Here is a 15103-nt window from a genome sequence, read left to right as displayed (position 1 = left end):
GCTTGGATCAAGCATAAAAAAGGTCAAATCTTTGTGGGTTTTTTCAGCTCAAGCTTATTTAAGTTATGTATTGGAAGAGTAATTGGCCTTATTTACATTAACACTTCCTGTGTGACCACTCATTTTCGGGGTATAGTGAGGCAGATTGTCTACTGCATACACAAGTGAAACTGGGGCATGGAGTAACTCTAATTGAAAGGTAGACGAGACATAACAATCAGGTCTGTACTGTACGTCAGTTCTTCAGCGTTGAATTAATGTCTTGTCTCAATATGTGTCTCCATCTAAATATAGTGAACTGAATCATGCAGACCCCTTAGGTAACAGTCTACCATGCTCTAAAACAGAAAAAGAAAAAGTGCTTGCCATGCAGTAGGAATCAATATAATCCTAAATTAGGTGGATGACCAATACCCAAATCAAGTCAGCCTCTGTCCTCCCACCACATTTCTCATTTGCATGCCGAGGCTGTTCACCCACCATTTTGCCTTCAGTGGCACCTTCAAGCATTACTGTCAGCGTGAGCATGTGGGCTGTGTGGAGTGGAGGGTGGGTAGGGGGATGCTGGTATGTCAACAGACAGGGATCACATGACGCTGGCTTGCAGCCGACTCTTTGACCCCTAATGAGTATGCTGCTGTTCCTATAGATGGGGGGGAAGGCCCATAGGACAGTGACTCTCAGCCGGCCTGTTGCTCCAGTGACCCTGTCCTCAGGGTCGTTTCTTTTTCCCATTGACCTGCATACGCTTTTTACTGCGTCCTTAACTTAACATGTTGTTCGTTGGTTGCATTAACAGTAATAGGTTGTTTCATTCAAGTTCTGTGTTGTTGTTGCCCATTCATCCCAACCTCCCACTGACAAAACTGGAGGGTAAAATAATAGTTAGAGTCTGTTTAATTATTGCTGCAGCTGCAGACAAACTGTGATACGAATATTTTGCTGCTGTTCCAATTTCCTTTTAAAGTCTTGTTTTACAGGTTCGCTGCTATCAGATCCCTCTACTACACGCTTGCTCACACACGGCTCTGACTGCACTTTTCCACATTAAGATATGTTTTGGCCCATATTACTGCCAGGAAGCTGTAAAAGCCTACAACCGCGGCTTTGCGGGCTGTATTTAACTGAATTAGCACTTGTTGATCTCGGTGATCAGTCCTGCTGTTCTGTCCACTGACACCGCCTCAGGCCTCCCCGCAGCAAGGACACCTTCACTAAGCATCAGCACCGGGCCCTGCCAGCGCTTTGTTCCCAGCATCGTCTCTCGTGGGCAGACGGTGACACCGAACACAAACTCAGGAGACAGACTGATGAGAGGTCTGCACAGCTGCCCAGGGCACTGTCTGATCAGTCCAGTCTATCCCCCGAATACTCCCCGCCTTCCCCCTTGTCTCCCTCAGCTGCTGCCAGCTTCCTGGGTAGTTCTCAGAATCCTTGTTTTCATCTTCTGCTTAGTACAGTTTTAAAATTCTTTGGTTTGGTTTTCAAAATAAGACCTGACGTATAAAACGCATACTCTCTTAGTAGTAGTTTCTTTCTAGACAAGACGTCTATAGAGGAACAATCATCGGCGGTGCTGCATTTGCACTTTTTTACTACATTGAGGTAGTGGGGGGCAATGAAAGCGGTGATAGGTGAGCGCTCCAGACCTGATTCGCATGTCTTCACCCTCAAAGTCTAATTGATTTTGACACGTTCCCACCCGGGGGATATTTACAGATGTCATGCGAATGTGAAACACTACATCACAGAACACTGTACCCTATTGACTCACAATACTTGACTCATTTGCAGTAAATTATAAATAAAGCCATATCAGTGACTTCCCAACGACGGTCTCTTCTCGTTCGTTACGCTCCCTCTCTAGCTTGAAACACAGAAGTTGATCTCAATGGGAGAAAACGATCTCGGCCTCTCTCCCTTTTCCCCAGCGCCACCCACACTGCTTTTTTTGTCTTTGTTTTCTCACTGTGCCTCAAGCCGCTTCCCTCTCATTTTCTCTTTGTCGCTTCACGTCTCTGCTGTACTTTTCCCCAAAAAGCTCTGGACACCCTCCATCTCTGTTTAACAGTCAGCCAAGTTTAGAAACTTTTTTCTTTTTTTGCACAAAGTTTTCTTGGCACTTTTAAATATACGGAATAATGCATATTGACGTGCACAGTCACCTGTCATAGTGTCGCTGCAGGAGCTTGGTTACACAAAGCAGCTTTGTGTGTTCTAGAAGAGCAGCACCCTTCCAATATCTACTGACTAGCAAATGAGGGGACGCAATGAATGGAACAAATCAAGTTTCATTTGGTCGGCGTGTCTGCTTAATTGAAGTGTTTTGCCCGTCTGACAGGCTTCTTGGCCTGCGAGCGTGCTTGCTTTATGCCGATCTTCTGTTCTTCTACAGCCGTGGCCTCTATTGTCGGAGCTGCCAGGGGTTCGCAGCGGTGCTTGGCCCGTGTGCATGTCCTTCACGTCGGCATGAACAGCCAGGGAGTTCATACAGCATAATGCAGTTCCCCTCACAGGCCAAACAAGCGCAGCTGCACGGCACGAGCATGCAGACATTTATTATTGAGCAGCGGGCTTTCATTATTCATACCAGTCGGTTTTTGTGCACTCAGCAGATAAACTTTGAGCCTGTTTGTTCGTCAGACACTCTCCTCATTGATGTTGGCACACAGACGCCCATGAATATTTACTTGTGCGTGTCTACAGCGGAATAAAGCCTGTTTGCTAAATGAATGTCTGGAGTAATCTAATCTTTCTGTAACGATCTATAACGTTGGCTGTGTCCAGCTAAGGCTCGTCTTTCATTATACTATGAGTTTAAAGTACAATAGAAAGAAAACTCACAATCAAATGTCTTGGTTCAGCACCAAGAAAATCCAACGACTCAATGTTTTATTGCTGCACAAAGACACAACCCTCCATAGTTCATGTATTCAATACTAGAACTGTGTTTGCTCTATTTTTAAATTGCTGTTGAAAACATCTGTGACTTAACATTTTCAGCAGTCGTCTTGCGGTTGTTTTCTTTTTGTCTGAAGCAAGTCCTGAAGCTTGTTTACAGCTTCCAGGCAGCATTATAGCACCGCGGAAACCCGGCCAGCTGGTGGATCGGCGCCATCTGAGTACCTGGGTACGATCTGAGCGGCGGCGTGCCAAAACGCTGGGTTCGATCGGCGCCGGCTGTAGCGCTAGACCACCGCCTTGCTTCACAGCCCTGCCTGGCTGGGGGTCTCTTACTGTCAAATTGTGAAATGAAAAATGGACGGACACGAGGGGCCCGGATTACAGAACTCAGGTGGAGCAGAACTTGCCGGGAACGAGTCAGAGAATTCCAAGTATCAGCTGGGAAAAAGTCCTTGAAGAGAGGCCATAAGTTGACCGTGAAGCCGCATCCTTTGCCACAAGCAGCCTGTAAAGTTCCCCACCAGCAGCAAACCTAGTTAGCATAGCTGTCTGAGCCCAGCCTGACAGCACTGGGGCTGCACGTGTATTTTTAGCCCGACAACAAAAGATGCTATAGCGCCTGGCGAGGACCTGCGAGGTGTCATCTCAACACTGAAGAGGTGCTGCGTGGGGCAGAATTCTAACCGGCAGGCGAGGCCATGGGGGAAACTGGGATGTTGTAGTCGCTAATGGTTGTTTTAGTTCTGTTTGCTGTCTGAGGTTCAGCGGCTCTTCTTAGTGTTTCATCAGTAAGTCCAAGAAGAGCATTATCTTGCGATTAAAATGGGTCCGGCCATCTGAGCCTTTTTGAAAGGAGATAAAGATGGAAATCCAGTCACATGTGCTAATGAGGGAGAAAATGAAAGCACAAACAGCGTTCAAAAATTTATAGCCGCCTCATTACAATAACATAAATGATGAGCCAGTCATGTTTTTTTCCTGTTGTGGCTCAAGTCACAGAGGGAAGTCGTTTCATCAGCAGACGGCAGCAGCAGAGGAGCCTCCTTCAAGTGTCAAGTCTGACAATGTACATCTCTTAATTTCTTTTCTGTTTCTGTATAATCAGCTGTGGTGGCTGTCCTGCACCGGGTATCAGCGTCCCTGATTCAAAGCATCTGCTGCTAAGCTTCGCCAGGGTGATCTGTGCTCCCTCAGCCAGTGGCTACTGTGGCGTTGCCAACATCCTGATTGGACGCCTGTGGTTTTGTGACTGCACATGTTCGCCGTTCAGAGAGAAACGTAGTGATGGAGGACAAAGCGGCCGGTCGGAGTGAACGCCACAGTACCGTCTTCAAGCCGCGCTGAAAGGCTCGCGAGTGAAAAGCACCCTGATGCAAATCTATTATCATTCAAGGCTAATGGAGCAACTTTAATGTGACGTCTCCATGGGCACACGGGTCTTTTCTAGCAGAATATTTATCTCATCTCACTGGCATCTATAAGTAAAAACTAGACCTCCTGCTCCCGTTGTGCAACTGTCTGATTCGTTGTCCCGCTCAATTGTGGCTGAATCAACTCCACTGATAATAACAAAGCCTCCACTGCTGTGCGTGTGTCAGTTATTAGCCAGTGGCCGCGGGTTTGCCCCTCCAAGTAAAAAAGCCCCTGACCTGCTCCATGTTAAGCAGCCCGCTGCTACATTGTGTGGCAGCGTGAGTGAGTAAACGCTCTATTAGGATTCATTAGAGCCTCTAGTAGGACATATTGTCCAGAGTGCAATGAGCCGCACCACCGGGGGCCCGTGGCTCCTCACTGACTCGTGCCGTCTTGTGCGCTCCTTTGTGCGTGCACACAATGGATGAGTAGCCTGCTATTCGCCTTCTCATTACATTGCTCAGCCGCTACCGCTGTCTTGACCTATCACCCCCATCGCAGCCCCCTTCATTCCTCCTTCGCTGCCTTGCTTTTCCCTGCCTCTGCCGTCCCCGGGATGCTATAAAATGACCAGTGACATCCCCCTGCAGCCGTTGCCATGGTGATAGGTGACAGTGGGAAGCACCGCCCAAGATGGATAGACTGTAAAAGAAGGAAGACAGTGGTAAGGGGTGTGCAGAGCGGGGGCAGGCTCGCTAGCCCATAGACTGTAAGGAGAAATAAAGCAGGAAACTAGAAGGTAGAGGAAATATGTCAAAAACTGTCAATTCTGCTTTACACGTCCCTGTTTTACAGAGCAGCCATTATGCTGAACATAAAGAAGTCTGTCTCAGAGTAATCACTAAATGCTTTGTATCCTTTCACCCCATTGATGGTCTGTTGTCTGCTGTTTGTCTGTTCCATCTGATCGCGTACTGTATGTTTTACATTTACATTTGAAGTGATTTGCTATCGTTTAAACATTTAAATGTTCTCACCAGAGCGACGCAGTCACAGAAACTAGAAAAGGCCTTGACGTTAGTCTTTATAAGCGTCTTTTATTCATCTGGTTTTATTCATCTTTCTCATTAAGTGCTTTTTGTGTTGCTTATTCAGACCCTCAGGCTAAGCAGAAGTATACTGTACTCCTTGTTGGATAATGTTGTTGCTATGGTTTTGTACATTTTAATGGGTTTAGGTTTAGTGTTTGTTCCCTCTCTTGCTGCCTCCTTTATTCTCTCCTCCCCATCTGTCAGAAGCAGAATGATGTGTAAGCGTTTCTCAGAGGAGCGACTCTGCCTCATAACCTCCTGTCGTAGCATGTTATTGGAGCCCCGGTGGATAAATGCGCTGTGTTTGTGTGGTTATAGCGTCCGAGGGACCGCGTGAGCCTGGAGAAATCGCCGCTCCTGCGGACGCGGGGGGCTCGAGTTAACTTCTATTCAATCAGCCAGGCAGCAAATAAGTGCTGCAGTCATTAATTACACAGACAAATGTGCCTGCACCGTGGCACGACGTCCAAGGAAGTCTTTAAAATCAAGTTAACGTCCTGATCATTGTCTTTCCTATACAGCTGTGTTGCTTTTAAATCCATCACTTCTCTATCTGGTGTCCGATATTTATTTTCTGGCGGCTGAGCTTATAATGGTTCTTTCACTTTCTGTGTCATCATTGCCCTCTAAAATCTTATTTTTACCCCCCAACCAAACCTGTTCTCCGTCATCTTCAGAAATAACTCGTATGACCCAGTAGGTAGGAGGAAGGTTGTTAAAAGGACAACACATTCCTCTACGGAGGGACGAGGGAGGAACGAGGCCTTGAAGAGACAGAGCTGAGCGCAGGAGGGAAGAGCACCAAAACAGCATGAGCTTGCCCTGCAGACACATTTGTCATGATCTGTGTGTATGTGTGGTAAACAAGCTAGTGTGTGTGTGTGCGCGTGGCAGAGAAATAGAGCTAGGTTTGACCTATGTCTTTTTTACCCATGACTTTATCTAAACACAGGTGTCCAGCAGGGTCACGCGCATGCAATGAACTACGACGGCTTAGGGAAAAACGCAATCGCACAAACCAACTGCAACAATTCCTGATTTCCACCTTGGATGGTGTTTGTGTCTATATGCTGAAGGCCAACATGGTAACACAGGACCCATCCATTAGTGAGGCTACGGGACGCAGTGGGTCGAGGGGTGGGCCTAGTCAGGAAGGGAATGGAGTGTGTGTCTGTGTGTGGCCAGGTGTGTGGGTGACAGACGCGGTGCTTAGCATCACCCGCACACCTCATTCCAACCACTTTAACGACGGCGCCGAGAGGTGCATGTTCTCATTGTCTCCTTTTATGGACATTGATGCCCCCATTTAAAATGCTTCCGAGATGAATCACCTCGACACAGCCTGTTACCGGACTCCCTCTTTCTGCCCTCGAGCCATCTAAAGCTGAGCCGCTTCCTGGACTAGTCTCGCCTACGTTTCCACGGACACCGTGTTTATTCTTCAATCAAGGCGACACCTCGCCTTTAACACAGCTGATGTCAACTTTAATTAGGGCTTCATCGCGACTTTAGGTCAATTATTCAGTCTGAGCATCTGAACTGCACCTTACTGCTCTCTGCTCCATTCATTTCAGTCCTCAACCTTTTTGCTGTGTTCTGTGTCTGTTACAGTCACATTTGTAGGTTTGTACCAGGTGCTGTAGGTGCTTTAAGGTCATTGGTGTGAACTCCTGCAGCCACACACGGTCTTAATGCTGTGAGCAGGAGGGTTGAGGTATATTAGCCAGGTTATGCATGAAGAACGCGGTGCAAAGTCAGTGAGACAGTTGAGTCAACGTTGCCGTTAGCGATGTCAAAACTCTTCTTCTCTGGTACGGTTGAGTTTTTAAACCACCTTTCACCTTGTGTTCTCATTCTACATTTTACAACTGTGTCATGAAAATATTGATGCTGACGCGAGAACGCTCTCCGTCTTCGAGGGCGCTGTGCACTAATGAATGGCTCTCTGCCCCCACATCCCCCCCACCCCCACCCCCACCTCCACCTGACCTGTGTAGGTAGCGCCGCCGCAGCAGAAGGATGCCGCTGGTGAAGCGCACCATCGAGCCGAGGCACCTGTGCCACACGGTGCTGCCAAGAAACATCAAGAACGAGCTGGAGTGTGTGACTAACATCTCCTTGGCCAACGTTATACGCCAGCTCAGCAGCCTCAGTCAGTGACACACACATCCACTAGCACGTGCACACACACACACACACACACACACACACACGCACACACACGCACACACACGCACACACGCACACACACACACGCACACACACACACACACGCACACTGTGATTAAATACCAACTGGCCACGCTAATTGTGTGTCAGCTCATGTGCTTCCAGTTAGTCAGTAAGCTAACAATTCAGCTGTTATTTACTGAGTCGGCTGATGTTTACTAGTCAGTCAGTCAGTTTTAATTGTATCCCTCTTTCTTGGAGAAGACAAAAACAAAACAAATTAATTAAAAACATTTATAACTAAGGTAATATAGGTATTTTCCCTGTTATTAAGTTCCTGTTCCCTGTTATTAAGTGCTTAAAATGAAGGACTTTTAATAAATTAAGACATTTTAATTAAATAAAATACACATTTGTTGTTAGATTTCATTACTAATATACTTGTTACATGCTAACTAATGTAGCATGAAAGGGCCCAGCACAGAAATGTAGATGCAAACAGATGCATGACCTCTCTGAAGAGTAATTCTTTTCCCTGTCTAGTTTAATTCATACATTTTTAACCTCTCTCTCTCTGTAATAAAGCATCTCGAACGCTCACATCTCCATCAGAGCAGCCAGCCTGCAATGATAGGCTCCTCAGGGATTTCCAGTCACCACTGACACAGCACGTCTCCAACTCTCAATCTCAGTAATTGCACATCTTTAAAAGTGCGCTTGACACAGAAAGAACAGCACTTCTACTCTTCTGTGATTGTGTTCGACAAAGGGTTTAAGCTTTCAAAACAAAACGACCTAAGTGTTGTATCGTACGGTCTCTAGAGTCCGTTAAAGTAACTAAGAGCTATATAAAAGTGAAAATGTTCAGAACTGAATAAACACAGTGGTAGAAAGCTAAGGACTGGCTTTCTTTCCAGTGCTTTTACTCTTTTTTAGTTTGTGTGGTGCCATGTATAAGTGCCAATTAAAAGCTTCTGTGTCTACGTGCAGGTAAATATGCAGAAGACCTGTTTGGAGAGCTGTTCAACGAGGCCCACTCCTTCTCCTTCAGGGTCAACTCCCTGCAGGAGCGCGTGGACCGCCTCTCCATCAGTGTCACACAGCTGGACCCCAAAGAGGAGGAATGTGAGTGCTATGCTCTCTCTCTCGATCTCTCTCTCTCTCTCTCTCTCTTGTCCCTGCTCTGTCTTTACTCTCACACTCTCTCCTCTTTAATTTTGTAACTTTTGAGTTTGTGTGCGTGTGCATCAGCGACGCGATGGAGCTCGTCTGTCTCCTTACGTAATAATGGCTGTTATTAGAGAAAATGGCAGCTCTGACACAGCATCATTTTTCACCCCCCCTCCCAAACCCAGGCCTCTATTGAAAAATTCTGAGTTTCACTTTGCCCGGATGCTCGTTTACCCACCGAAGGCTTTTGTATGTGAGAAGAAATTGAATGTACGGTCGGTCAATAACTGTGATAAGCAATAATAGAAAGGAAGGTGATGATCTGCAGCACTCCCAGGTAAGCCAGCTTATTGTGACGGGGGGGGGTACGGTGGGTGGAAAGTGAAAAGGGAGGGAATCACAGCAGTGTTATTCCATGCTCCAAGATGCCGTATCGATTTCCCCTGAGCGCGCAGTGTGTTTATGACTTCGCACAATGCAACTCTAACTGCTTCCTTGTCACTGACACAAAGACTGTATTCGCTGCTTAGGGCTATTCAGCCGATGCAGGCTTTCCTACAGTACCTTTTGTTAAGGCGGCAGACTGTTTCTTGGATTTTATCGTGATGGGTTTGTGTTTTAAAATATCTCAGATGCTCTTTGGCTCAGAATCATCTCTGTTCACCCACTGAACCTCTTCTCCTCCTCCTCCTCTCCACACATGGTTGCTGTAGTAATTGAATAATTGTGTGTGATCTAATCAGGAGGTCTCATCTGGTAACAGAATTTTGATGATACTGAAGAGTGGAAGGGCAGAGTCTTACTATCTGGCCTTGCCTGCAATAAGTAAGATGCTAATATTTATGTTATTAGATGTATGTCTAACAAAATTACTTTGGGCAGTGCTCATTTTTGCAAAAGGCTACTCGTTTATCGTCATGTGACGTCTCACTGGGCGATTCTATGTGTGTGTCTACATCTGCCTGCATAAATAAGCCTGACTTTCCCGCTCTAGCCTGAAGTACTGGTGCGACAGACAGTGGATAAGGATCAGCCGAGTTGCAGTTTAACCATGTTGTAGTGGAGCAGCTAAGAGTTAAAAAAAAGAAGAAGATGGAAGGATAGAGGGCACTGCAGCAAGAGCAGTCGAGTGAAAAAAGGTTGTACTGCAGAATTTTCTGGGCCACGTTAAAATGGCCTCCTCTGCAGGTTACACAGTTATAGCACTCAGTTCAACTCTGCTGGCTTCATTTATGAGCAAATGATGTTTTCTTATGAGTAAAATGTAAAATATTATTCGCTTTCCATCATTGTGATGGAAAGATGGACAGCTTCAGGAAGAGGTTTCCTCCAAATCCCACCTTTTGTTCACTGTCCTCATCCTCGCGCCCACAAAAACACACAAGAGAGTACGGCTATGACTCGCCTTGTAATTGTCTGTGTGGCTCTGTGGCCTGGGTGAGGGGGGGGCGAAGGGGAGAGGAACGAGCGCGGCCATAAATCTGCGCCGTGCAGGGATGGAGATAGGGAGGATGGGGGCAGGGTAGGGTGAGGGAGACAGGAGGACGAGGACACAGGAAGGACCGCGTAGATGCTGTCCTCAGAACGCCCCGCAAGCTTCTTTGAATCCTTTAAAACCTGTAATCCTTTAAAACTTGGGCACCAGTGGACGGATTACACTCACTAACCTGCCTGAAAACGTGGCTCAAACTGTCAGATCGCACCCTAATTGCTGCAGAAATCATGGCGGATTCAATGCTGAATTATGGTTCATATTGGATTTAAAGTCACAGCGAATGATGCTTGTATTAAGGCACATTCATGTTCATTTTGAATCAGTTTATATTGCTGTTAAACCACAATAAATTACAGTTTACGCAGTGGTGGGGAGCTGGAGCTGTAACATCCTGGGTTACACACTCATCATGACAATAAAATAAAAGCTCTCTAGAGAGAGAATGAGAGAGTGAGGCATTATTATATAATAACTGTGGTTAATGCAACGGTGAGCAAATATATTTCTACAAGGCTGTAAAGTGACTTTTAAACATGACAAACTATTATTCATTATATATTTATTATAAAACTATTGGTTGGTTACCATTGGTTACAGTAGGTCTGATTATTTAAAAGCCAGGGTTTAATCATTTATCACATTTTCACACCCAAGACCTACACAGGCCCTCAGTATTAGCATCAGCTGATCTCAGGTCCACAGACCACAGAGCAGAATGTAATGCTGGCAGCATTGGGGGTGTTTAGTTGAAGGTTGGGATCATGTCATGAGCCCAGAGCGATGATGCGCCAGTGGTGATGCAGAGGTTAAGGACAGGACCGTGTTCCATCACCTGAATTTATGCACATGCACAACCCCTCCAGCCCTTAAGCCTATAACGCTGCTCACTTTGCCCTGCAGGCCTTCCCTCCTCTCCTCTCCTCTCCTCTCCTCTCCTCTCCTCTCCTCTCCTCTCCTCTCCTCCTCTCCTCTCCTCTGCGGTGCATGCTGGGAGCGTGGTGAGAGCGCGAGTGTTCGAACAGGTGTGGAGTGTGTGGAGTGTGTTGAGTTGGTGAATGAGATCGGGACCTTTCTGGATACTTTTCTATGTTTCTTTCTTCGGTGACAAGGTAATTAAACTTGTTTCTAACTTGTTTGAGGATCAGGTGTGAGCGGTAGTCGGCTGTTTGCAGGTGGTCATGGCGTCCCTCCCAGGGGAGGGATCGCCTCCCCTGTCGCTGAAACACGGGGTTCGCGTTGCGGCTAATCCCACTTACACGGTGGAACAAGTCCTCCTGGCGATCGGAGAACAGGTTGGCTTTTCTAATATAATGTATGGATCACGGATGAGCAGAGCGGTGGTGGCGTTTATCAGGGAGGAGCGGATGGTGCACCAACTGGTGGAGAGTGGCGTTGTGCTCGGCGATGAGTTCGTTAGCGTGTCGCCGCTTTTTGCACCGGCCACTAGAGTCACCGTATCAGGTGTTCCCCCGTTCGTTCCCGACGAACTGCTGGAGAAGGAACTGCTTCGGTTTGGGAAGTTCGCTAGCAAGTTCAGAGTGGTTCGGCTAGGATGCAAGGACGAGAGGCTGCAGCACGTCCAGTCGCTGCGGAGACAGGCGCTCATGTACCTGACCGAGCCCGGACAAAACCTGGACGTGTCGTTCAGAGTCACGTTCGGCGGAGGTTTTTACACGGTCTATGCGAGCTCGGGGAGCCTAAAGTGCTTTGAGTGCGGGGATGTGGGACATAAGCGGACGTCCTGTCCGCACAGAGCGAGGGACAGACAGTCGGAGGAGCAGAATGATCGCAATGGGGAGCGAGAAGACGTAGGTGGTCAGCAGCAGTCTGCTGAGGAGAACGTCGGTGCTGGTGGGAGTCAGAGAGGCGAAACGCAGGGTGACACGGAGCAGGGAAACTGCACCGCAGGTCCATCTAGAACAGGGGGGGAGGAGCGCAGCGAAGAGGCGCTGAACGAAACAAACAGTAAACAGGAAGCGGAAGCTGCGGGGGATCAGGGTGTCGGGGTGGATGAAACGGGGGAAGGAACAGCGGAAAACGAGGAAGAACAGATGATTGACGATGACACGATGTCACAGTTCTCTGACGTAGCCTCGCAGGAGGATGTGCAATCGTATTCACTGACTGAGATTAATGAGTTTTTGGACGAGACCTATGGTAGACAGTCGGTAGAGGTGACTGAATTCTTCTCTAATGTGGACGTTTTTATTCGCTCTGTTATGAAAGAGATGAGGAAGGCCACTTACGATCAACTAAGTAAACAAAAGAGATTCCGATTAAAAAAGTTACTGACAAAATTAAGGAAAGAGAAAAGGGACAAGCGTTTCGAAATGAATAAAACAGTATAAAGTATTCTTAAACGACCCTAGTTGCCATGGCTAAATTTTGCATTCCCACTGGATTCACTGCTTCCTTCTGTTCCTTCTGTTTCTGTTTTTTCCTACTCTTCATGGAGAGGCTGAGGATTGGAACACTCAACATTAATGGAGGGAGGGACAGGGAGAGGCGGGCCACGGTTTTTGAGCTAATCAAGGCCAAAAGCATAGATGTGCTTTTTTTACAAGAGACACACAGCACAACTGAAAATGAAACCGATTGGGCAGCTGAGTGGAAAGGGCAGGTCTTCCTGAGCCATGGCTCCAATCTAAGTTCAGGGGTGGCTGTTCTTTTTTCTCCATTTGTAAAATTAACAGAGGTGGGAGTACGTGAGGTTGAGTCTGGCAGGGTTCAAATAGTGGAGGCAAAAATTAGAGGGTTATCTTTTAAGTTTATAAATGTCTATTCACATAATTCCGGTTCACGCAGGTTAGAGCAGTTTCGGAAGCTGCGTGACACCCTGAAGCAGGTAGATGGCAGTTCTATAGTCATTTTAGGGGGCGATTGGAATTGTACCACACACCCTCAGATGGATAGGAATACGGGGGAACCACATTTGCCATCTGCCTCCCTGCTGTCGGAGGTAATGACTGAAGCAGATATGGTGGACGTATGGAGGGTTCTTAACCTAGATGTTAAACAATACACATGGGTCAGGGTGACTGAAGGAAGTCTTAGGGCGGCCAGATTAGACAGGATTTATATGGACAAGAAGTACTGTAATCTACTGACTGCATCCACAATATCACCAGTGGGGTTTTCGGACCACCATTTGATGACAACAGACCTGTCACTGGTTGCACGTCGTCAGCGATGTCCTTATTGGCAGTTTAATGTTAAGTTAGTACATGATAAAGTCTTTTGTGAAGCTTTTGCTGAGTTTTGGAGTCAGTGGAAGCTGAGGAAGGGAGAATTTGAGAATCTGGGCCTATGGTGGGGGGTTGGGAAGTCTCAGATCAAAACCTTTTGTGAACAATATATGATGCACACCTCAAATCTAGAAAGAAACTACATAAACAAGTTGGAGAAGGAGATAAGGGTGTTGGAGGAAGAGTTAATAGGTGGGGCGAGAGAAAACAGCAAAACTTTGAAGACCACGAAAGACCTATTAAGCCAGTTTATGAATGAGAAAGCTAAGAGGGCTTTAATAAGGAATAGAATTTCAACTGTTAGAGATATGGATGCCCCGACAACTTTTTTCTTTAATCTGGAAAAGAAAGTGCGGGAGGAAAATGTGATGAAACATCTAAAACTACAGAATGGATCAATAACTACAGAGCCTGCCATGATGAGAAGAATCGCCATTGACTTCTACACGGAGCTGTTCGGGGCGGGCAGTTGCAGATCGGACTGTGCAAAGGCGCTCCAGGAGGGACTGCCAAAGCTGACAGAGAGCCAGTCTTCCGTGCTGGAGCAAGGAATCTCATTGGATGAGATGGCTAAAGCAGTGCAACAGCTAGGCAGCGGTCGATCAGCGGGGATAGATGGTCTCCCTGCGGAGTTCTTCAAGTGCTTCTGGGATGTTTTGGGAAAAGACTTGGTTGAAGTCTTTGTAGACTGCATGGATTCTGGGAGGCTGCCGACCAGTTGCACAAGGGCCATAGTGACACTTCTGCCCAAAAAAGGAGACCTTGGGCTGTTGAAGAACTGGAGACCAGTGTCACTGTTATGTACTGATTACAAAATATTTGCCAAATGCCTTGCAAACAGACTAAAAGAGTGCGTTGGGTCGATTGTGCATAAGAGCCAATCATATTGCGTACCCAATCGGACTATAATGGATAATTTGTTTTTACTGCGTGATATTATTGACCTGTCTAAAGTAAATGATTTGGATGTGGGTGTTCTTTCACTAGATCAGGAGAAGGCTTTTGATAGAGTTGACCATGGGTATCTTTTTGGCACTTTAGGTGCGTTCGGAATTGGAGAGAAATTTATCTCTTGGCTAAAAACACTCTATGGCGAGGCCACTGTCTTAATCAAGGTCGGAGGAGGTCTTAGCAGAGCGATACCGGTTCAGAGGGGGATAAGACAGGGCTGCCCATTATCGGGGTTGCTATACGGACTGTCAATTGAGCCCCTCTTGCATCATCTTAGACAGGATCTTGAGGGGGTGTGTCTTCACAAGGACCTTCCATCCAGGGTCAGTTTGTCAGCCTATGCGGATGATGTCACCATTTTTATAACAGGACAGAGGGACATTCAGGTTCTCGAACAGAAATTGGCAGTTTACGAACAAGCTTCTTCAGCCAGGGTAAATTGGGCCAAGAGTGAAGGTCTCATCTTGGGAGGTTGGAGAGGTAAAGCGCAGCCAGTTTTACCTGAAGGGCTGCAATGGGGCAAAGAGGGGATAAAAAGCCTGGGTGTTTTTTTTGGTAGTGGAGGCTTTCAGAAAAAGAATTGGGAAGGGTTGATTGAAAAAGTTAGTGCCCGACTGTCTAAGTGGACCTGGATCCGCCCTCAGTTGTCTTATAGGGGAAGGGCCCTGGTGGTTAATAACCTGGCTGCTTCCATGCTTTGGCATAAATTCACTGTGATGGAGCCT

At 46.9% G+C, this 15103-nt stretch overlaps 1 protein-coding gene across 3 annotated transcripts in view; it reads left to right on the top strand.

Moving 5' to 3' along the window:
* wasf1 (WASP family member 1) overlaps positions 1 to 15103 on the top strand; it is a 36758-nt gene that overhangs the window by 5167 nt on the left and 16488 nt on the right. For 2 of the 3 annotated variants that reach the window (XM_029140549.3, XM_029140552.3), the window contains exons 2-3: positions 7346 to 7500; positions 8508 to 8642. In XM_029140549.3, coding sequence (XP_028996382.1) covers positions 7368 to 7500; positions 8508 to 8642 — 268 coding nt within the window. In that variant the 5' untranslated portion in view covers positions 7346 to 7367. Of the gene's footprint in view, positions 1 to 4914; positions 5057 to 7345; positions 7501 to 8507; positions 8643 to 15103 lie in introns of those variants that run through there. The other variant, XM_029140551.3, reaches the window with a different exon arrangement.

This window comes from Betta splendens, chromosome 24 (genome assembly GCF_900634795.4).
Source record: "Betta splendens chromosome 24, fBetSpl5.4, whole genome shotgun sequence".
In the NCBI taxonomy this organism is placed as follows: Eukaryota; Metazoa; Chordata; class Actinopteri; order Anabantiformes; family Osphronemidae; genus Betta; species Betta splendens.
The sequence above is the reverse complement of the archived record's forward strand: the minus strand, read 5'-3'. Positions and strand labels throughout refer to the sequence as shown.